Source organism: Ischnura elegans, chromosome 13, assembly GCF_921293095.1.
Source record: "Ischnura elegans chromosome 13, ioIscEleg1.1, whole genome shotgun sequence".
NCBI classification, from domain to species: Eukaryota; Metazoa; Arthropoda; class Insecta; order Odonata; family Coenagrionidae; genus Ischnura; species Ischnura elegans.
In genome coordinates, this window is record NC_060258.1 from 11888666 (window position 1) to 11912555 (window position 23890).

At 39.8% G+C, this 23890-nt stretch overlaps 1 protein-coding gene across 2 annotated transcripts in view; it reads left to right on the top strand.

Annotated features, from left to right (window-relative positions):
- Window positions 1-23890, top strand: part of LOC124170077 (tetraspanning orphan receptor-like) — a 59722-nt gene that overhangs the window by 13753 nt on the left and 22079 nt on the right. For both annotated transcript variants that reach the window (XM_046548770.1, XM_046548771.1), the window contains exons 4-6: window positions 3487-3589; window positions 12073-12259; window positions 18738-18876. In XM_046548770.1, the coding sequence (XP_046404726.1) occupies window positions 3487-3589; window positions 12073-12259; window positions 18738-18876 (429 nt within the window). The remainder of the gene's footprint in view (window positions 1-3486; window positions 3590-12072; window positions 12260-18737; window positions 18877-23890) is intronic.

Sequence of the window (23890 nt, forward strand, 5' to 3'; positions counted from 1 at the left end):
ATCGGCAGAGTTTTTTCTCCGGCCATCCGGTTGAGAGGGATTGAGAACATCACTTTGGCGATGTCTCCTTGTAAGTGCGGAAAAACACTAAATGAGGACCTGCCATTTTTTTCAGGTTTCAGGGTCTTCAATGATTGGAATGGCTTTTTATGAATAAAAAATATTATTTTAAGTAACTAAAAAGTGCTGCATGCAGCAAAAAATTCATTGATTAAATGTTCTCTGCCCAATGACGGTTGGATAATACTTTTCAGTAATCAGCTAAAAAAATGGGTAGTAAAAATAAGTACTGAGAGGATGACAATTGTTTCAATGAAATATTTTAAGAAAATTATAATATACGTAACTTAATAGCATTCCCACACGGAATATTATTATGGACATGAGTAATTGTATTTTTACGCATGTATATAGTGGTCTCGATGAAATTTTAAAATTTTTTCTATAAAAGTGACATGTAGGTGACTATAGCATTTCTAATATAATAAGAAAAGGTGTAAGTAGGTACTCGAAAAAATCGTCATTGCTTGAAATAAAGAAGAGTGAAATAAAGGGACAGCAGACAATCACTTATCCCGAATTCTAAACTACCGAATACAGTAGAACTTGTTTAGTACGTTTCTGAAGGGACCACAAAAAATGAACGTACTAACCAGGAAAACGTGCTAACGAGGAAAGTAAAAAATAGCAGAAGGAGTAATTGCAATTTGTGGAAAAGTCGTCATAATTACATCTACTATCGGTAATTCTCATAGGATCGCCTTCCTGAACTCTTTTCACCTTTAAAATAAAGAATATGAGCGCTACATTGAATAACAATACCATGTGAATAACAAAATTATATTAACCTTAAATTACGGCAACAGCTGTACACATTCGCTTCTGGAATAAAGCCACATCGATTGTTATATCGATCGATATATCGAATAATAACACGCAAGATCATTAAATTACGACATAATTACAAGAAGATTTTATATTATACAGTTGAAATTTACTTTAAAAATTTGTTTAATGTCGTCTGCTTTCGTGCCGAGATCAAGTATTTTTAAGCTAAGCTTCGCGTGGAGATCCAGGGCATTGTCTGCTCCCGCAGCAGTAGTCAAATACGCACTTACTACGTAGCATTGACGTCGTGCAGTACTGCTTTAGATAAAGTGGGAATTGGATAAGACTCATTTCTTCATCATGATAACTCGTGCAATAGCAACAATTGCCCACTCGTGAAATTTGTGCACAGTGGGCACTGCAGAGGCAATAGAAGGTGAGGAGCTCGGGGTGGGGAAAATTGCGGCTTCTCATTGGCTGCAGTTTTGTATAGTCAGACATTCCTGATAAATTCATCACGTCATAAGAATTGAGAAATGCATTTGGATAAATCACGGTCGAAGGAAGATATGTAGAATGAATGCAAGAATGTTAATGGCTAGTAATAATAAATTAAATCATGAATTCGGAGCTTTACGACCCTTAAGAAGATACTGGAGAACGAATTGCATGTTGCGTCACGGCTAGCAATTGATCGTACTAACCAGGAAAGCGCAACTTTTTCAAACGTACTAACCAAATACTTTTGCCTGTATTTTGTTCCGATGGTACCGGGACCGAGAGAAATCGTCGTACTAAGGAGGAAAACGTACTAAGGAGGAACGTACTAACCAAGTTCCACTGTATATGCAAAATTCGGATTAACATGCATGGTAAAAATGATAGGGTCCTGCTAAGCCATACAAGGCTTGTCAGCAGGTGCCACTTTTAACCTAAAGATCGGACTATTACATAAAAAGTCAGGAGGATTACATAAGGAGGAATGTACTAACCAAGTTCCACTGTATCTAGTAAAAGGGAGGTTTTCTGGAATTCTGCCAACTTAACGTTTTCTGTTGCCTCGGTGAAACAAGGGATTTATGAGCCTTTAAAAAGCCTCCTGTGCGCACATTTTGGATTTCGAGGTGATCCAAAAAAGGAGAATCTTATTTCTAGTATGCCTACAAGTCAATGGTGATTCAACTCGATGAGATTCGTTGTCATAATTCGCGGCCTCATGCAGGTTGAATGGAGCCCGGAGAAGTTGCTTATGCGGCGTGCTGATTACCTTGACTCTGACTCACCATGTTTCTTGGCAGCTTTTCATAAAATTTGGTTGGACCTTGAATAACGATTTGCTAAACTCTGTTAAGTGAAAAGGTTTAATCTTCAACAGAACTGGATTTCATCTGACAAATGTCAGATGAAATCCAGTTCTGGCAACTTCGTCCGAGTTATGATGTTGAAGTCAACCACCAAGGGATTCCTGCTGGATTTTCGTATTTTACCGCACACTATCCGCAATCTTTTTTTACCGTGATTATGCGGTGATTTTTCCCGGCATTAGTGATTTATTTAGAGTCATGGACCTTGATAGTTCGTCAAAACTCAGATTGTCATTCTCTTTTGACATAAAATAGCCCCAAATAAATATCTTTGAATCGGCAGCGATATCAACTAACCGCATGTCGGTAAATGGGCTCCAGGATATCTAAATTACGATGTAAAATAATGTTGTTTCGTAAGGAAAGAATGCTCTCACTCACGATCATGACAGGGAAAACACTTCCTCGGTTCTTTCGCTGTTCCTCCGTGGAAACTGACCTTGGAATGGATTATAGAAAGAATCTTCTTGTGAACTGCGCAAATGATATTGGGCCTCCTCTTTTGAAAAGAGAAAGTAGCCGACTGGAAAAATACTGGGCTGACAATGGACTGCCTGTAGGGAGTAGAGTTGAAAGGGGCATAAGCCATCAAGTGAAAACATTATGGAAAATCATCAATATAGCGGCCCTCTGAGAATAAATCGTCTCATCAGTTGTCACGTGTCATCGAAGACTTAGCTCCATTAGATCGGATCTGATACAAAAAGTGCCTGGTGTTTGGATCAGAAGGGGAGCGAAACATTACGAGAAGACAAATCACCCAGCTTGCGAGTTGAAGGTCCCAGCGCTGCATTCGCGGAAGAAAGCAGTTGAAGAAGCGTTCCCCGGTAGATTCTATCGACTCTTGGTAAACTTTCATGAGACCCTTCTTGTTGATGAGCAGAAATTCGAAGATTTGGATAATAATTTGCATGAACCGTCATGTAAAGACGTTAAATCGGGCAAAAAAATCTTGTGCAGGAAAAATTTTTATGACCATAAATGCGGAAAAACAAAAAATGCGGAAACACCAAATACGGATTATTTTTACATTGTTCTGATAGGGAATGAATCGGGACCCCAAAAAATAAATGCTAAATGCGGAAAAACGTTAAATGCGAAGACATTAAATCCGGATCCGACTGTGTTCGTGCAATCCCTCCCCATCATTAGCCCGGATAATCAGGAGTGTATTGTATAGAGTAAAATATAATATTTTCGTAGTACTGGCAAATCTGGCAAAGGGTTATACATGTACAGCTTAAAATTGTATCTGTGTGTGGAATAAATATTATTGTAATAATTGCGTTGACAGGATGAATCTGGCCCCAGCCCTCCCGACTCCGTTAAGCAGCGAATTTGGCGAGAATGCTGAAGTTGGAAGAAGGATTGATATGGGCATGAAGCAGTTGGAATCGGTGAGTACCAATTGGTCTTGATGTGTGATTCATAGTAGAGCAAAGCAAAAACTGAGTACTCTGCCACAAATAATTGTTTACTAGTCTCAATGGCTTAGTGCCACTATTAGGGCTGTGCCAGACTCTTTGATTACCCGAGAGTCTTGGCGGTCGAGAGGAGAATTTCATTTCTTGGCATTGTCGGGACGAGACTCTCAGCACGGCGAGAGTCTTGACAGGAGCCGAGAAGTCTCGCCCCCTCGAGATTTTTCGAGATCCCCGAATAAATTCTATTTTAGACATCGAAAATAATTAAAAAAAAGATTATGTTAAGGCATCCTATATATTAATAATAAAACGTTATTGTACTTTTCCACAGGATTTAATTAATACGACTGGTTTCGTCGCAGAGGAGACATCATCAGGTACAGAATCCGTTGAATAGCAACCAGATAAACAAGAACAAAGTAACTGTTATTTTAACGGATTCTGTACCTGATGATGATGTCGCCTCTGCGACGAAACCGGTCGTATTAATTAAATCGTGTGGAAAAGTACAATAACGTTTTATTATTAAGAATGGATTTTCACAAAGTAAAGCCAGAAACAATCAAGTTTATCCTATATATTACCAAAACTAAAAATATTTATAATATAAGATCGACATTGACAACTTAAGCATATTTTATTATTTAATTAACCAAAATTGACTGGTAACCATGGACCTTATTTACCATAAATAAACATTGCTAAAAGATATGTAAAATTCTGTGGAATTAGACTGTGATCTCTTCTTTTTAGTTAATTTAAAAGTGAATGTTTCTTTTTTGTTATATTACTATAATAAGAAACATTTATATAACCCTTTAGCATGCATCAAAATTATGTGCTCAATTTCATTTCAAGCCTTGATAGTGGTTTGTAAATAAGCAGAAACGTTGGCGAAATTCACATTTCAATTTAAAGACCTACACTCCAAGATTCAAATTTTATATTAAATGATGAGGTCAGGAAAAGGAAATAATTTTTTTTCCAAATCCCTCGTCGGGAACTCTATTAGCATCGTGCACACTCCTTAAAAAAATGGACGCAGAGGGCAGATTCATTAAATAAAATATTTTTACAATGTGAATATATCCATAAAAGTCGTAAGGAATACCTTAGTAAACTTTATCATCAACTGAATGCGGTATTCATGGGAAATTCTCACCTTGCCCGGGAGTCTCGACCGGTGTCGAGAAATCTCGAAGGGGCAAGACTTCTCGACTTTCGTCAAGACTCTCGATCCAGGCGAGACTCTCGCCACGCCGAGAGTCTAGTCCCCAACAATGCCGAGATATGAAATTCTCGTCTCGATTGCGGAGAGGAGAGACTCGAACAGCACTGATTGTCACTCATTCCTTTTATGATTTGTTGAGTTGAATATTCACAAGTGGGGTGTGGCCACTCAGTCCAGCTAATAATTAAGCTAATAAATGAATCACTCAACAGATTTTATCATCACCATTACATAATGTAATAGCTTAGCCATGTGGGCCTTAATTTTCTCTTCAATAAAAATGGTTCAATCTTCAAGGTTCAAATTTTGTGTTTAATGTTGAACTCAGGAAAAGGAAATAGTTGAACCAATTGGTCGTGACGTGTGATACATTGTAGAGCAAAGCAAGTACAGAGTAAAATCTGATGCTTTCCCAGGAAATATACTCTAAATGTATTATTTATTATATTTGTTCCATCATCCGGGCTATTAGCCCTCATGATGGAACCCGACTCGTGTTCCGAAACTTCGGCAGAATGGAGGGAGACCACCCGGCTGGAAGCCATAATAGCCTTTTTCAAAAACGGAGTAGTCTACCACAAATAATTGTTTACTGGTCTCAATGGCTTAACGCCACTATTAACACCCGCTGAAGAATGTCTACAGGGAAGCTATACCGGGTAGATTCATTTTATTTCACTATTGATAAAATTTCATGGGAATAATCTTTTTTATTGTGTAAACATTATAACCCTTTCCACCCAACCCCACACTGTTGTGTGGGTTTGTTTAAAAATTTCCTCACCTAAATAGGGTAGTTTCCTTCATTGAAGAAAATGAAAGGCATTGATTGCTATTTGTTACCCACCATTAGTGTATTCATAATATACAAATTATTTGGTTTTTAAATTCCAGTTTAGACGAATGTTAGTGGTCAATTTTAACCTCATTTGAAAAAGGCCAGATTGGTGGTCATGCTATGCCACTCCACGTGATGTCACAGGGATCTAGTTTCTATACAGGTAGATAGGAGTTTTACATCGTCTGAGATTACCAATGCATGCATGAGGCACAGAGCTCAGGGAAACATGTCTTAATAAATATACCTATTAAAATTACCTAAGCTTGGAAAATTTCCTTTGTTTGACTAGGTATTAATAATCCTTATTTAAGCCAATCGCTACTTGCTAGCAGGGCACTCAACTACCTGCTAGCAGCCTGCATTGCAGTGAATCACATGCCCTCGCCCCAAGGTCACCTCACATGGTGACAGCGGGAACCAGAATGACGTCATACAGGGTTTTCCCAGCATTCATACTTAGCAGTTGCATTTTTGCGCTCTTGAATATTTTCAGTTTTCATTTAATGGTGAAAAATAGATATCGTCATTTAAAAATCTGAAAGCTTGAAATGTGCACTCCAGGAGTAATAATCTATCAATTTAAGCAATAAAAAAATAATAGGGAACCACCCTATTCAGATTACCTAAGTGCGTCAAACTGGACTGTAAAGACCATGTGAAGTACGAGCAAGTTCTGGTCTACGCTCCTCTCTTTTTTCAGTTTCGCTCAGTGACCTACAGATGGTAGCAAGATCATGTAAACATCAGTATTTTGCTGCGGCAGTTGCAAGATTAGTTACATTGTTAGCTTAAAAAAAAATCTGAACACAAGAAAAATCTTAATTTTGAAATATCCCAGGTCCTTTATGTTCTGGATTATCTATGGTATGGTATTTGGAAGGAGGTAACGAACTGCTGGGGTCATTTGCGCCATGAGGTGAGGGTAGGGGGGATAGAAACCCTGTGTTGGCATTATCCAGATTGTAACGATAGGCGATAAAGGGGGCAGGGCTTAACACATTCAGTGCACTTAATGCATTCATTCTCTCCCACCTGTCCTTGGATCTCGATACGCAGTTTCAGGCATGAATTTGTATTACAGTGGAACCTCGATTTATTGCTTTTCAGGGGGATGGATGAAAAAAACGATGAATGCGGGAATGTTTGTCTGGGTTGCCTATGTCCCAGGAAAAGCTGGATTTGGAGCGCCCACTAGAGGGTTAAAAGCAACAATTACACCAAATGTGTCTTGTGCTCGCCGCTTCCCAAAATCTTCCGTAGCCCATCCAATATAATAACAAGATATGCACCAACGAATGTCATTTCTTCAAAAAAAAGCCACTGTTTTAGCCCCCCGTTAACCTTTCGGTATGTTTTTGAGGAGAGTAGAAAGTGGAGCCTTCACTTATCCGCGTTGAAAATGACACTGCTTAAATACCTAAACGCCATTATGATGATAAAAAAATAGTCTCATGTCTATGCTTGTCGCAATAAAAAGTTGTCGCCGTATGATTACGATGAAGACAACAAAATATACCGCCATCACGAGGCCTCGTCCCTGGTCCCCCGAGTGGTAGCCGTAAACACTACCCACTTCCCCACCCGACCCGCCAGTTGAATGGTGTGATATCATGGAACCATAGGCGGCTTGTGAAAAGTACCGCATTAAATTAATTAATCACAGCCAAACTAAGGCCCATTCAATGGAACCACTACTAGTTCTAGGATGTGTTCACCATTCCGAAGACCATAAAAAAAATGCAGCATTGAAAAAGGCGGAGCAAGTTTCGTGGTCTCCCCTTGTAAGTGTAAGACTTTAAATTAGGAACGTAAGATAATGCAGGAATTAGAGATGGGTAAATACATATAAGCAATACAGAAGTTGACCGATGCCACAGGTATGGCGGTAAACCCAGAAAGGAGGGAGCACAACTACTCTCGGAGTCTGTGATAATGCGGAGTCCTCACTGGGAGGGGTCGTAAAAGGTTGGAGCTGAGAGTGTGTGATTATCTGCGAGATCCTTCCTAATGAATGTCCTGCAAAAAAGCTCCGTACCACGATAAAGAAGAGTCTCTTGGGGCTCAGTACAGCAGTCATGCTAAGACGAAAACTCCGCCATCTCGAAAGGGTTAAGAAACAAAGCTCCAGTGTTGATCCCATGGATACTGGAACCGCTTAGTATAGGAATTAGAGATGGGTCGGTACTTGGTACTGCGGGTTCTTGGCCTGTGGAACTGTTATCGAGAACTGGTCGCTTAAAGTCAGTACTTGGGAACCGGCTCGGAACGGTGGTGAGGATTTGAAATTGGCACCCAAAGCCGATATGGTCTGCAACGTATTCAAGGCCAAAAAGAGATAAAAAAACGCTTATAATACTTTTTGATTGCATGGCTTCCGTGTTATTTTTCTTTTGAGAGTCGCTCGCTAACTTGCACATTTAAGTGTTTATCAGTTTGTCGCTCTTGCTAACTTTGTAACATTTCTGTAGCCATGGCCACCCTTTAAACAAGCTGACTTTTTGCTACGTTTTGCTGCCATGGCAAGGCGCGTTCTTTCAAATTACCATCGGACTTCATGGACGTCTTCAAACGAGTCAAATCACGCCTTTGACGGCACTTCGCCCATTTGGCCCAGCAGTGTGCCGTGAAATGCTACATTGAGTCCGCTTTAAGGCAAAACGCTTTTCCGGTGGAAGCCATTCTCATGAAATTCAGGTGGCTTTCAGACCAGAGACGACTCTCTACAATGCCGTGTGCCGTGCCATGAACGGCGACCGGCGGAAAATCGTTTCGTCTGAAAGTGGTCTCACAATTGAATCATAATGTAATTCGTTGATGCACGAAAAAGATGCATTCCTGCGAAAGATCCACAGAGAAAACATCATTCCCCTTGACCGGGATTCGAACCTGGATCCCCTGATTTCCGGTTGAGTGCTTTAGCCAGTTAAGCTACCGAGGCGTCATTCTTCCCTGTGGATATTTTCGGACACTCGACCGGAAATCGGGGGATCCGGGTTCGAATTCCGGTCAAGGCGAATGATTTTTTCTCTGTGGATCTTTTTCACGATTGTGCATTGCGGGTGACTCCCGTAAAAGTTATCACCACGGCTAGTACCGGTATACTTTAAACAAGATGCATTCCGTTAGCTTGTTCGTAAGTTGATAAACCTATACAAGGCATCGAACACTTTGGTTGTCCAGCAGAATGCAACACTGCCTCACAATTTTGCGTTAGCTTATGGCTGCCCAGTTTATCCATGGTATTGCTCTACCGGGCATGTTGAGCAGTTTATTGTTGAGGTTATAAGAACTGTGACAGTGGAGCATGCAAATAAGTTGTCAATTGCAGTTACTATTTAACCTACGTTGCAGAATACAGAATATATTTTGAACTGACTCGCAAGTTACAACAAATTAACGGATGATGTTGTCAGAAGTTGGAGGAGTTTCCCTATTGATCAAGATGCTATGCAGTATGTAAACTGCGCTCCAAGCATATTTTTTCAGGACTGCAGGCAATATTTCAGTTTATTAACAATAGATTAGACCCGAATGGGGTTAAAATGATGAATTTTTAAAATAAAAACCTGGAGAAAGAACCGGTGGCTGCCTGATGCAATGTGACATATTGGTCAATCATGTGTTCTTTAACAATGTGTTATTTAAAATGTTTTGCTTGGCAAATAAAATTACGGAGTAGATTTAAGGATTTTTTAACAGAGCTCTCATGTTAATTTACGTATTTAGTGAAATTATTTTCATTCACTTATTGTGGTTGTATGTTTAAATTTGCCATTAATTCTGATAGTAAGGAGAGTTCATGCTTGGAACGGAGTATCGAGAACTGAGAACCGATTGGGGAGAACCGGACCGGTATTGAGAACCGAAAAAATTTAAGAACAGACTCATCCTCAACAGAAATATAATATTATTTGGAAGCGTTGAAGTAATTTTTGGGTTTTTTAAATTTCTCATGTATCGTAGTAGTCAGGTGAGATTAAAATTTTGTCAAATTTCCCTGCAAGACATAGAATTACAGTCTGGCCTCCGAGAGTTGTCTGGTGACGTGTAGAATAGGGAATCGCAACAACAACAGACAACCGCAACAAGAACGACAACTGCAACGTTAGTAAACTCTCCATTAGGGTGGGCCGAAAATAGGTTTTTTTCCCTCATCAAATTTGCCCTATTTGGGCAAGTTGCGAAATGATGTAAGGATCTTGCACATAATATCTTTTTCAAATTGGACTATATTAACCACTGCCGTCCGTGCCCTAAAGTTAAAAATTTTGCAAAAAATCAGGCTGATTTCAGAATCAAACTGCTATGGAGACGAATTTTATGAAAATGTGTAATAGTGGATAATATCAAAGGGTGAATACATGTTTTTATAGTTAATAAAAATGAAACTTGAAGTTTATTTGACAAAATCTATGGTTCAAAGAATGTCTATTAGAGGCAGCCATCGGAACATTGGCCTACTATGTAGGCCTCTGTGGCGGAGGGGATAAGTCCTTGCCGACCATACCGAAGGTCACGGGTTCGAGTCATGCCCGGATAGGTTGCCCCGTCTAGGACATGGGTGTGCGAGTGATCTTCCGTTGTTTATTATTTGAGCTCCCGATGTAAAGGCCTCCTTGTGCTGTTTTCGGGAGTAATTGAGATAAATAAATAAAAATTAACTCTTTTACTGGCAGCTCATTTGAGGTGAGATATTCGAAGACTGCCGAGGATATTTTCCGGAATTCGCAACATTTCAGATTTAAAAAATTTCAGCTATTTAATACATGCAGATTTTTTCCCAATTCTTAAGATATATACAGTAGATTCCGGTTAATTGGTACTTATCGGGACTTTAGCACTTTGCCCCAATCAAGCGGCTGCCCCAATTACGAAAACCATCCTGTGGATGGGCATAAAAAAAACGCTGAAATGATAGAAAGAAGACTAAAGAATGTTTATAATGCAACATAAGTTCATTAAACTGTTAATTTGATTAATAAGTCAGCGAGGTTAGTTAATTTATTATAATTTTTAAGAATTATAACAATTTAGTTATAAATATTTTTCACAGCCTCGGACCACGCGGAATGAATGTCTTTCACCAAGTCCTATTAAAGAAAAGTCCTATCCTCTTGCGGATGGAACAAACAAGAGCTTTCAAAATAGGGCATGAATAGGAACATTTGTGGAAAATAAGAGCAAATCAAAGGAGTAAAATATAAAAAATAGTAATTTGAAAACAAAAAATTTCAATTTCGTCGCGAGTATAGAGTCTTATGTCGCCAACTCATGGTCCAATAAAGCGGCATGCTGTACCAATTAAGCGGAGAATACTCTGGGATATTCCTCTATTTTGTACTGTTCTTCAAGATGTGCCCCAATTAAGTGGCTGCCCCAAGTGGACCCATTAAACGGAATCTACTGTATTTATATCTTCTAACCATAGATAGATTATGGGGGTTTGCATAAATTGCAGCCGTTGAAAAGGCCACAATCATGAAAGAAGAGTGAAATTAGTCGGCCCCCAGTGGCAGTTATCGCTCAAACAGTGAATGCCGACGTATCTACATCTACAAAATACCCCGCAAGCCGCCTAAAAGGCGTGTGGCAGGGGGTGTTAGGACAACAGCTGGTTACAGCTAAATAAAAAAAAAGTGCTCTAACGAGGTTGGGACAAGCATTTATTAAAGTCCTTTATGGTTCGGGAAAAAACGAATTCGCATATCTATCCGTTCGGCAAAAAATCTCTCTTAATTTATCACTTCTATCGGACCTGGAAATATAGTGTGGCTCTAATATCATGTTCTCTGCGTCTCTCTTAAAGATATCCATTCTCAATTGTTCAAGCAATCTAAGCCTAGCGCGCAGCCTCCGAGTCTCCAATGGCTCCCAACCTAATTCGCTTAACATCTGGGTAACACTGTACGCCCGTAACAGTTTTTGACGAAACGTGCAGCCTTCCTTTGTATTTTATTCAGTTTGCGGATTAAGTCTTTCTGCACCGGATCCCATACGCTCGCTGCATATTCAAGGTGCGGTCGGACGAGAGTGAAATAGCACCTTTCTTTAACTTTCTCATCCGAAAATCTTCCCACAATACGCTTGACAAATCCTAATGTCTTCAGGGCTATGCCGCAAATATTCTTTATATGTGTTCCTCATGTGAGGTTCGAGGTTATCGTAATTCCCAGGTACTTCACTTCGTCTGTTGCCTTTATGTTAATACCATCCACTGCATAAAAAAGATTAGAGTTGGACGAATTTCGCAAGAAATGTATCAAACAGTATCGACCCGTTGGCAGTGAAAGGTTTAAACTCACTCGGCTGGAAACCCAAAGAAGACCTCACCAGCATCATACGCCGGGAAAAGACAAGATCATGATTCTGTAATGTCTTCTGCAGATAATCAGGGAGCAAATAGTGGTTCGTGGGGTTGAGACGGTGACGGAGCCGCTGCTGAAGGCAGAGGGTGGCAGCTCGGAGGAGGGGAACCGCTGGACGGAGTCTGGCGAGAGGCAATCGCTTCCCATGAAGTACGACTCCTACTCTGCTGGGTACAACGGCTACCTCAACAGACAGGACAAAAAGGGCAAGTGCGGTTCCTTCTTTCTCAGAGGTTACTCGTGGAAAATGACGATGACCCTCAGTATATTAATTGGTTGTCTTAAAAAATCATAAAAATTGTGCTACATTTTCTCACCATTAATCCCAGCAACAGCCGTACACATTCATGCTCGGAATGAACCCATATTGATGAATATATTGATTGATATGATGATTAATAAGGCACTAAACCCGTTCACGCCTAATGGTACCAAATGGTACCAGCTGGTAGTGCAGTGTTAAATGTAACTTTTTTATTTTTTATCGTAATTTATTTGGGTTTTTGAGAGTTTTAAATTGCTGAGAACATTTCAAATGATATTTTCTGAAAATTTTGGTATTTTAAAACTGTATTTAACGCATTTAGAGCAGTTTGAAATTTGAGAATTATCAACTAGCCCAAAAAATAAACAGAATTTTTTAGAGCAAGCATTTTTTTATTTTATTTAGTTACACCCTATGTATTGCTAATGCAAAGGTTTTATTATGTAATTATGATTTTTGTAGCCTGTATATCTCGTATAAAGTATGATTATTTGATATGAGCCTTATATCTGGGATTTTATGATGCACAATATGTTGGTGGTACCATATGGTACCGCTAGGTGTAACTCTTAGGGGTGAAAGAATAAATTTTGCACCTAATGACTTTGAATTTGGCACTAATGAGTTTCATTGACATTTAGGTAAACGATTGCCACAAAATTTGCAAAAACTTTTTAATTCAGGCGTTAGCGGGTTAAAGATTATTATAAGGAGATTTTTATATTCCACAGTTGAAATTCTCTTAAAAAAAATTGTTCAATGTAGCCTGCTTTCTATTTCTTAAACAGAGATAGAGTACAGAAAGAGGTAGGGTGCCATACACGCCACCATTCACCGTGACGCCATGCACACATGACAAGATCACAACCTCTCAACTACATACAACCACTACCTTATCAACCCCTGTCCGAGCCGTCACATTATATTCATAATCAGCGGTTATTTCTGTAAATCAAGTGACTTAAAGGTACCCTAGGAGCACTAAAAATGATATAAGTCTAAAATCTGACTATTTAGAGTCTAAGTGTGACATGACCTATTGTACTTTTATGTATACCAAGATTACATATGATAATTACTAAGATTCTCCGCAGGCATACATGTTTACCTTATTTGTTCCGGTTGAATAACCAACTAAAAATGTTTCCAAACGTCAGAAATAATGCAAATTTGAATATTTACAAAATAGGAAGACCCCAAAGAGCCTAAGCTACCATGATCAGTAATAGGAAATTATGATCAGTATCATTGATTTTTTTTCAACTACAATTTATGCCTGAAATTCTCGTAGGATCACCTTCCTGAACTCTTTTCACGTTTAAAATCAAGAAAATTAGTGCTAAACTGCCTAATTAAAACCATGTGAACGAAAATAACAATTTCTTCATAGATTTCCCAGAAGCAACTGCTAAAAAAGTCATCCTCCTCCCGTGATCTGTCGTATATGTTTTAATAGGACAAGTTTAGTTGGGACATTTCTTCTTTCTCAGAGATTACTCATAGAAAATGATGTGAATACCAATAGAAAAAATCATAAAAATTGTGCCACATTTTCTATACCATCAATTCCGGCAACAGCCGTACCCATTTGTGCTTGAAATGAACCCATATCAATGAATATGTTGATAGATACATCGATATTAATGTGATGATTAATAAGCATTTAAAGATCATTATAAGCAAATTTGTGAATTCTACAGTTGAAAGTCTCTTTATAAAATTGTTCAATGTAGCCTGCTTTCTATTTCTTAAACCGAGATAGAGTATCTTTGCGTTAAGTTTAGCATGGCAATCCAAAGCATCGTGTGCTCCCGCAATACATGTCAAGTAATGACGTGCGTGCTCTTCGCGTTGAGAAATGCATTTGGATGCATTGGGGTCTTAGAAAGAGAGATGTGGGATGAATGTAAGAAGGTCAATTGGGAATGAGAATAATTAAGTAACTAATGAATTTGAAGGTTTACACGCTCTGAAAACACTAGGAAACGACTTGCGGGTTGCTTCATGGCCAGCAGTTGTGTGCACTACCCAGGAAAGCACTACTATTTCAAGCGTACTAACTGAATAGTTTTACCTGCATTTCACTCGGATGGTACTGGGACCGTGAGGAATCGTCGTCCAAATGAGTGATGCACTAACCAAGCTCTAATGTATAACAAAAGTCTCATTTTCAGTGGAAAATATCAAAATAAGAGAATGATCACGTCAATGCACTGATTAAGTACTTAGAAAATTGGCTTCCTCGGTTGTGCATTGGCATAATGATTGACAAATCAATGCCTTGCATGATTTTTTTTTCAGTACGGCGCTTATAAATTGTTTGAATAGTTTTCATTAAAGTAAGGAAGGAAGTGATGCAAAACAACTTTGCCTCTCGTCTGGATTTATGCTTACGTTAATCGGATAGAAATTTCTCTGTCGCTGCACCAATCCTGTTCCCGTGTAAGTGTTCACAATAGTTATATTGGCTGTTATTTGTTCCACCTCAGGTAAAGAGACTATTCGCTCTAGCGAGTGTTGATTTGAGTACCGTGGGGTCTCGTTTTATCGAGGTTGCACTCTATGTATTGACAAAGTTTATTTCCATTTTACTCTTAACCGGTGACCGCTGCGTTTCTAAAATTGTGAATATTTCCAAAATTAAGATTTCAAAATATCTATAATTCTCGTTAGCTTCATATTTTTGCATACCAAGGACATCCCACTCTTAAAATTTAACGTTCCTTTTATTAATTTCTGTAAATTTGCAATTGAACTCGATTAGCGGTCTGTGAGACCGCACGTCACTTACTAAGAATGCATCGAGAGAAGGAATAAGCAGGATATATTTCATGGCCACTTACTACTTCGCCTTCCAACTTTAACATTTAAGGCCTTTTTTGAATCTGGCAAAAATATTGATACATAAATATAATATTATAACTCGAGTGTTTTTGGCATCATTTTATTTTATCCTGCTTCAGATCGCAATTTTTTATGACAAATTGGTTCTTATTGGGAGTGTAAACATTTTAATAAAAGTTTTAAAATAGTTAAGCATTCAAATAAAAATTAAACAAAACAATAAAAATGGCGTAGCAATATTTTGTGAATTTTTGTTTTATTGCGGTCTCCCAGACCGCACGTCACTGGTAGTGTAACAAGAATTGCACGTCACTGGCTAAGGGTTAATATCCCAATTGCAAATCAATCCAAAGAACAAATATCAAGTAATGAATCTGTGTGTCTAGAATAGCCATAATTTTTGGATATTACCAAAGGCTCGGGAAGGGTAGGAGCCGCTGGTGACAGCATGGGTGGATAGCGATGTGCTTTGGTGGCACAGGCACTTTGACTCCCACTGACGGCTGCATTGTGACTCACCACTGACGAAAGATGAGAGACCAGTCTCGTCTGATGATTAAGTGCTTAAGTCAGTAACTTATTGCCAATAGCATATCCACCAAACTGTTATACACCCATGTCTCGTATAGCGCAAGGGATGCGTTCCTTGGGGTCTTTGCGCTATACGAATTTGCGTTATACGAGAGCGTTTTAACATAGGGAAGATAGGGATGCGTTCCTGGTAGCATAGGTCTTGGGTATTGAATTTCCTCTAAAACATCTATATTCCCATAAAAAGCCTTAGAAAACATTATTTCTATAAATATTTATAGTTTAAAACATCTTTAAAGATAGTATTCACGCATTCAAAGACTTTTATTCACGTTAAAAAAAATTCTTACGTGCTTTTGAAATTCCATCCTGTCGTGCGGGTGGGCTAACATCTGCTATCTCAGGGGATCGTAATGCGTTGCCGGCAGTTGATGATTTTTCAAACCAGTCTAAAAACAACTATTGTGTCACCCAGGCCCTTTTGTCGCTCATCGAAATGACAGGAAAATGCTACTTTAAATGCCATTTCATAGCTAGCGGAGTTTATGGATGATAAATCATTTTAATTTGAAGTCCTCCGAGTCATTAGCAGCTACGTGAAACAGTCTTTAAATGCCTTGAAACCTGACCCAGGTTTTCCTTCCCTGAAAATGAATGAACGAGAATGCATTCTTTTCCAAAAGAATATCGTCTCATCAACACTAAAAACTAGTTGAGGGGGAAAGGAGCCACTTTCAATAACAGCTTGGAGTTCATCAGAAAATGTTGTGGTGGCTGCGCTATCAACACTTGCAGATTCACCTGATATCGCCGCACTGAAAATACCTGCTTGCCGTTTAAATTCTGGAACGAACCGGAGCTTTCACTTAATGTCTCGGAGCGATTACCACTCTCGTCTTTTTGTACTGATTCACCATGAACTTTCCGTATGTGTAGACCGCTTGGTTGAAGTTGGTGCGGCTGAGGTCACTGATGTTTTAACTTCGTCTTTATTCAGAATAAGGCATCGTGAGTTTAAACTTCCGCGCAATATCGCTTTGACGCTCTCCATTTTCAAAGCAATTGACCTATATCAATTTCTCTTCTAGGTTTATAGTTTTTATTGATAAATTCTTGATTTTTCTACGCGCATTCCTATTTTTTGCCATATTCTCTTGGTTTTTACTCTGTATGGCTCTATCTAAATCACCTTCCACTGCTGAACTGTATTCCTGAGACGCAGAAGGCCTAAGACTGCGGGGAGGGAACGAAGCCATTGTGTTTGAGACTCTATAGTGGACCCTTTTATGTGTTGATGCTATTCATGCTCAACTCGGCCACCGCTCCATTTCTCCCTCGTGAATACCGATGACCTTGAAGGCTTTAGCGTAGACTCTCTACCTGGAAGTCAATCGCCCGGTAACCTACGACGGCAAAAATACGTCTCAAACCGTATTGCTGAAAAAAAAAACTCATTTCCACTAGCCCCACGCTTCATTAACGATCTAAATTATTTATTATCATTCTGTTAAGGAGACGAGATAAATCTTCGGTAGGCCGGCTATCTAGACCCAATGACGAGTAATACTTTTGGCAATTGCGCAGCAATGAATTTCGATTAATATATAAACAAAAAAGAAGATTTGAGGCAAGAAATAATATTACTATGCGTAAATTGATAGAAATTTCGTGTGTACTTAGCGCAAGTTCACGTTTTATCACGAGAGCGTTTAAGATTTTTGATTAGGCTACACTGCGTTGCAATGTTTCCCCGAGGAACGAATTTGCGCTATATCGAAATTGCGCTAATCGAAATTGCGCTATACGAGACATGGGTGTATAGGGAAGGCATCAAACCTATCTCCTTACTTCCAATTCTCTCATCTGTTTGTGAAAGAATAATCTTAAATCGACTGCTTCTTCACCTCCCCTCATCTCTCTGTCAATCAACATGGTTTTCTTCCGGGCCGCTCATGCATGACCAACTTATCCGTTTTTCAGCATAATGCCATAAACTCCATTAATAATAAATCACAGTTATACACCATTTTCCTGGATTTTTCCAAAGCTATTGACTCTATCAATCCTCCTCCTCTTCCCCCACAAATTAGTTGAACTATTTAATGTTTCTGGTAGTCTCAAAAGTCTCCTGACTAGCTTCCTTAGCAACTGAACTCAAAGGGTTATTCTTTCTTGCTTATCTTCTCCTTGGTCTCCTCTGACATCTGAGATTCCTCTGGGGAGTGTCCTTGGTCCTTACCTGTTTAACTTGTACATTGATGATCTTGCCTCTCTGCTACCTTCTTCCCCAGCTCAAACTCTCCTTTATTCTGAGCCTAAGTCAATAACTTGACGATAGCATCTCCACTGTGCCATTATAAATTGGAAGGAGAAACAAGGATGTTTTCAACAAAGAGGAAGGTGTAGTCGTTTTTAAAAGTGACAGGTACAAATCCCGAGAGATACTTAGCCTGAGAGGTCACACAACGACATACATATAATATGCATAGAGCATGAAGGTTTTCAGGGTTACTGCCGCGTAGATTCACCTCTGCAGACGACAGTTTCGTCGGCATTGCAGCAGGCTTATTCAGGTCAATGAAGTGGAGATAGCCCGTCTCTTATACACCCCGTCGGAGGCCGATGTCTTCTCATTGGCTGGTTCAGGAGGCCCGGGTGGCTTCTCATTGGTCCGCATCTCCCGGCTCTGTCCTGTCTGGCTCCTGGCTTACTCTTGAGGACTCTTCCCCATGTGTTAGGGATGTGCTGGTATCCGTCCTTCCTATTGAGGTTATTCGGTGTCTTCATTATCCCTATGGCTTCCCTAATGATCCGAGGGAACTGTCGTCTGCAGAGATGAATCCATGCGGTAGTAACCCCGATAACCTCCACGCTCTATACTGACCACACCGCGAAAGTCTACACAAAAATATTTATGCATATTTTGGGAGATAGAAATCTTCCATTTCTGCAGTCCACCATCTCTCCGAAAGGGTTGAGTCGTTGTGAATGGGGTTGTAGCCACTAGTTGAATTCAGAGGATTGAAGTTTGTGTCTTTCCACAGATGTTCACAATGTTCGCATAGTGGTCACCTTCTGCACTTTCATCATCACGGTGCTGATGGTCTACGGTGCCGTGAGGAATAAGCCGTCGTACCTCATGCCGTACTTCTGTCTCCAAGTATTTGACTTCTGCATTGCATGGTAAGTGAAGAGTGTATGTTGCTTTCAGTCAAGCCTTTTTCATGTCTCAATATTCCTTATTTTCCTACAGCAGATGTGTAAAAACCTCTCATACTTTATTTTAGGTCTACGATTGATGGAACAAAATAAAAATTGATGTGTCAATCATATTTCAAGGCCAGTCACGCGCAGACACTGTCCACGCATTTATTATCGACTTGTGTGAATGTGAATTTGAAATGTTTATGACCTCGATGGTTCGTTTCCTCTTCTTGGGATCAGCGTTCCCCGAAACGCATGTGCTATATCTATCCTACTGTGTGTGTGATTGTGACGATCTTTAATTCCATTTCTTCTTCTGTCCGCGTTGAATTCTTCGTTCGTGGCGGCACCTACGCCCAGAGCCATCTCTTGGCCAAATCATAGGGCTAGACCTCGGGGGATTTGGTGTATAAACCCCCGCCGAAAACACTGGAGATTAGATTAGCCTGGATAGCTCGGTGGTCTGAGCATCTGCCCGGAAAGCAGAAGGTCCGTGGTTCGATTCCCGGTTCAGGTGAACTTTTTTCCATGTGTTTTCGGCCTTCATTCCATCTCCACGCCACAGTGTGTCATCGTCCTGCATTTATGTTTCTATCTCTTTGTTTCAATTTCTATTATATGTTATTATGATTGTATTATCTGCACACATATATTAGTAGTGCAATTATTGGTCCTTGTGCCATGACGACGCACAGACCTTAAGGCTGTGATTGGGAGACCTTTAACCAAAGTGATCATTAACCCTGGCGAGAAATCAAACACCTCTTCAGTTCCCTGCCTGCCTCCCATTTTCCCACTCACAACCTTTAGCCAGACCTGAATTCTGCTAACGATAGGCGACGTCATATGAGCACTATCATTGCTGCGTTTGTATTCCTGGTGTTTATTGCGTTTGATATATATTTAGTTAATGTGTGGTCTGTGTTTTTTATGTGATCAATATTTATTTCTAAAATGGCCCGTCAGCAGACCGTGGTTTTGATGACATTTAGACCGTGAAAACCTGGAAAAAAAACGTGAATTTTATAATTTAGTTAGAGTGGGAACCAAGTTTTAAAACTGAGCATGGTACGGTAAACTCTCGTTATTACGAATTTCACAGGACCAAAACTCAAAGGTTTGTAATAACGAAGTTAGTATGATCGTTTCTTTTAGGTATTGTAGAAAAACATACCTTACCTAAATAGGGAAGTTTCCTTCATCAAAGAAAATGAAAGGCATTGATTGCTATTGTTACTCTCCGTTAGTGTATTCATAATATTCAAATTATTTGGTTTTTGAAATACCGGTTTAGACGAATGGCCACGGTCAATTTTATCCTCATTTGAAAAGGGCAAGATTGGCGCCCATGCGATGCTACTCCACGAGACGTCACAGGGACCTAGTTTCTATACAAGTAGATAGGATTTTTACATCGTCTGAGATTACCAATGCATGCATGAGGCACTGAGCTTAGGGAAAAATGTCTTAATAATCACCTATTAAAACTGGCTAAGGTTGGAAACTTTCCTTCGTTTGATAGGGGTGTCATTCCATGTCAGTTCATCCAGGCATGACACCCACCGACTCAGATTTTGATGAAACTTGCCAATTTTCATCCTTCCATGTTGGAATAAAACAGTGTAAAATATTTCTTGGCTATCTCTAATAGTTTTTTTTTCACGGCCATTTGAAGTTTGGGTGAAACTGCAGTTTTTCAATGAATGCGGTCTCCAGAGGCACTTGTACCTCCAGAGGGAAATAATTTGTCTCAGCCATAGTTTTCATCCGATTCTTATGAAAATTTGCAGGTTTATTAAAGAAGTCATGGGGATTCCAAAAACTAATTGAAAACTGTCCTAAGGGGAATATTGGAAATTCTCTAAACTCATATGTTTCATAAGATTTTAGAAAATTTTGCGTCAAAAACATGGTTCTATAAACCACATCAAAACTGTGACTTTGGTGACTGTGCGGGGTAACTCAGTAATCCCAAATACCGTTGATTTTATTTGATTTTTTTATTTCGTCTCTTTGATGTTTTTTGTATTTGAGCTCAACCACTATATTATTAGTCTCTACTTAGGCCAACTGCTGTGTGGAGTTACTGAGTTACCCCACACAGCTCTTGGTGGGAAGAAAAAAAACCTTGTTTGCTATGAGAGTGCAGGAATAAAAGTTGTATTCAATAAATTTTATTCTAATACAGCAGACTCACTATTAGGCCCAGCGCACACGGTGTGACTGTTTTACAACTACCGTTGCAAACCAGTTGCGCGCGCAACTGTTTTGTGACCTCGACAATGTATTTTTAGTGGGGAGGCGCACACGACGCGACTGGTTTTTGACGATCTCAAAACAGTCTGAAACCAGTCACATGCAACCGTGGGCCCGTGGTTGCCGTTGCGTTGCAGACTTCTGTTGCACGGGACCACGTGGTGTTTAGGTGGTATTTTGACGGCCGTGTAGTGTCGATCTCAAAATGAATGATCAAGAACTCAACATGAAGCTCGTTGGAGCAATAGAGAAGCATGAAGTCCTGAACAAACACAAACTATCTAACGTCTTTGGTATTGATAATAGCTCACAGCGTCTTCTTCGCGTGACTCAGCGATAGTAAGCGCTGACGGCCGATGCAAGGGCTAAAAAAGCAACACGTACCGCACTAAATAAACACTCCACTGATTGCAAAATAGACGAAACCGATTTACAACAGCCCTTTGTCATTACTCCCGTGTGCGGACAGAAGTTTTGTTTCGGTTGTAAACTGGTTGCAGATGCAACTGATTCCCAACTGTGGTTACAAAAGTAAAACTTCGATTTTACGCACTTTGATTTTACATCAAGTCTCGTTTTTACGCAGCGACACTCAAGTCCGGCCGGAAAGCATAGGGAATTCCAATGGTGAAACTTCGATTTTACATCTTTTCTTGATTTTACGCAGTTTTTTCGATTTTGCGCAGCATAACCCCAGCCCCAAAGAGGCCGCTAATCTTGATTTTACGCAGTTGTCTTTCGACTTGTTTTGAAAATCCCGACTGGAGCAATATGAAGTTAGGTTATTTATTCGTCTAAATGAGTTACAAAAATGAATACAAGAACGGTTGAAATGACGTCGCGCTGTTGAGCGTGAAACTAAAAACATCGCGAATCTAATTATTGCTTCCCCCTACGACCTCTCAGTAATATTTCAGGCTCCTTTACGAATGCGAATATCGCTCCTAGTTAATATTTGCCGTAGAAGGATATCGAAACCTAAAATATACGGCAATCGCCGTGCATGCGTGATTAAGACAAATGATCCCCGGAGATATTAACATTATCACCTTTCGTTTATTATTCGACTTATTGATCGACGCTATTTATATATATTGTAATTACAGTAGATGGTCGTTAATCTGGAATTATGAACTACGGAATATCTATCCCTAACGGAAGGTTTTCTAGAATTTTGCGAACGCTATGTTTTCCTTCGCCCCAGCGAAATATAACGGCGAAATTAGCCGTTAAAAATCCTCCCGTGCCAACATTTTGGCTTCCAAGGTGATCCAAAAAAGATAGTCGTACTTCTAGTATGGACGTAAGTCGATGGTGATTCAACACGATGGTAAAAGCATATGTTGTCTCATTCCGCGGGCTAACCCCACATCTGCGGGACGAATGGAGGCGAGGGAAAGTTGATTGCGCGGCGCGCTTATTAGAGCTGATTCAACTTGTATCTCATTTTCAGTGGGTTTAAGTGAAACATGGTTGGAACATCAATAGCTATTATCTTAACTCCGCTAGGTGGCAAGCGTTTATTTTTAACGGAACGGGAGTTAATGCCCTCGGAGAATAACTCGCGTCGTCAATCGTCATGCAATCATTGAAGTCAAATCAAGACGTGAGTGATAAGGCAGTCCCTTTAAACTCAGGAATGGCTTATTGCAATTAAATCGAAATACAAAAAGTGTCCGGTGTTGTTATCAGACATGGGGAAGCAAAATATTACGTTAAGATTAGTCACACGGCTTGTGAGCCGAAGGTCCCGGCGCTGAATTCGCGGAAGAATGCCGACAGAGAAGCTATACCCTATATGCTAAATTTTCATGGGAAAATGGTTTTTTAATACGTGAAAATTATAAATAAGAAAGATTGTTCCGACTATTAATAATTTTTAACGGTAGTTGCGCGGTTATTTAAATAGCTCACTTTAAAAAAGTGATCTAAACACCGGAAAAATCTGATTTTCCGAATATCCCGGGTCCTATGTGCTCCGTATTATCTTTGGTATGCTATTTGGAAGGAGGATACTGGTAGCTGGGGTCATTAGTGCCATGAAGTAAGGGCTGGGGGGAAAGGAACCCTATATTGGCATTAGCCAGGTTGTAATGATAGGCCTTAAAGGGCTTAATGTCCCATCTGCTGGTGCACAGGAAGTATCCTCCACATTACTCTCAAGTAGGGATAGGGCCATCTCTGATAACAATTTCTCCATGTTTCCGGTGCAACCGCATAGGTTTGTTGGTGATGACAATAGTTTCGCTGGCACTGCTGCCAGCGTCTTCAGGTTGAAGATGAAGGTGCCATCTCTGATAAGTTTCTGCTACTGTCAGGACTTGAACCCAGGCCCACAGGGTGTAAAGCCTTTGTGATGTATTAGCAAAATTTTGCTCCCTGTTAATGGGGTTAATTTGGATGACTATCCTCAAATATCTCATTTCTTCAATCTCCAATCTTTGTTTGTCTGCAGGTGGTTAAACGGATTTCCTGAAAACTGCTTTTAATGAGAATATTTTCGAAAATTAGCTCCTCTGCTCTGCGAGCATTTAGTATCACTATTGCGACATTTCTCCTGGGTAACAGAAGTAATCTTAGTGCCAGAAATTCTAGCAATTCTACCATGTTATTCATCCATGGGAAACATTGTTCAGGAATGCAACGTTGTTTTTCTCAAGGTAACACGTCATCTGTGGTGTTGCTTGTGAGTAAATAAGATTATTAGGGATCATTTTCTTGCCCCCAAATGAGTAAT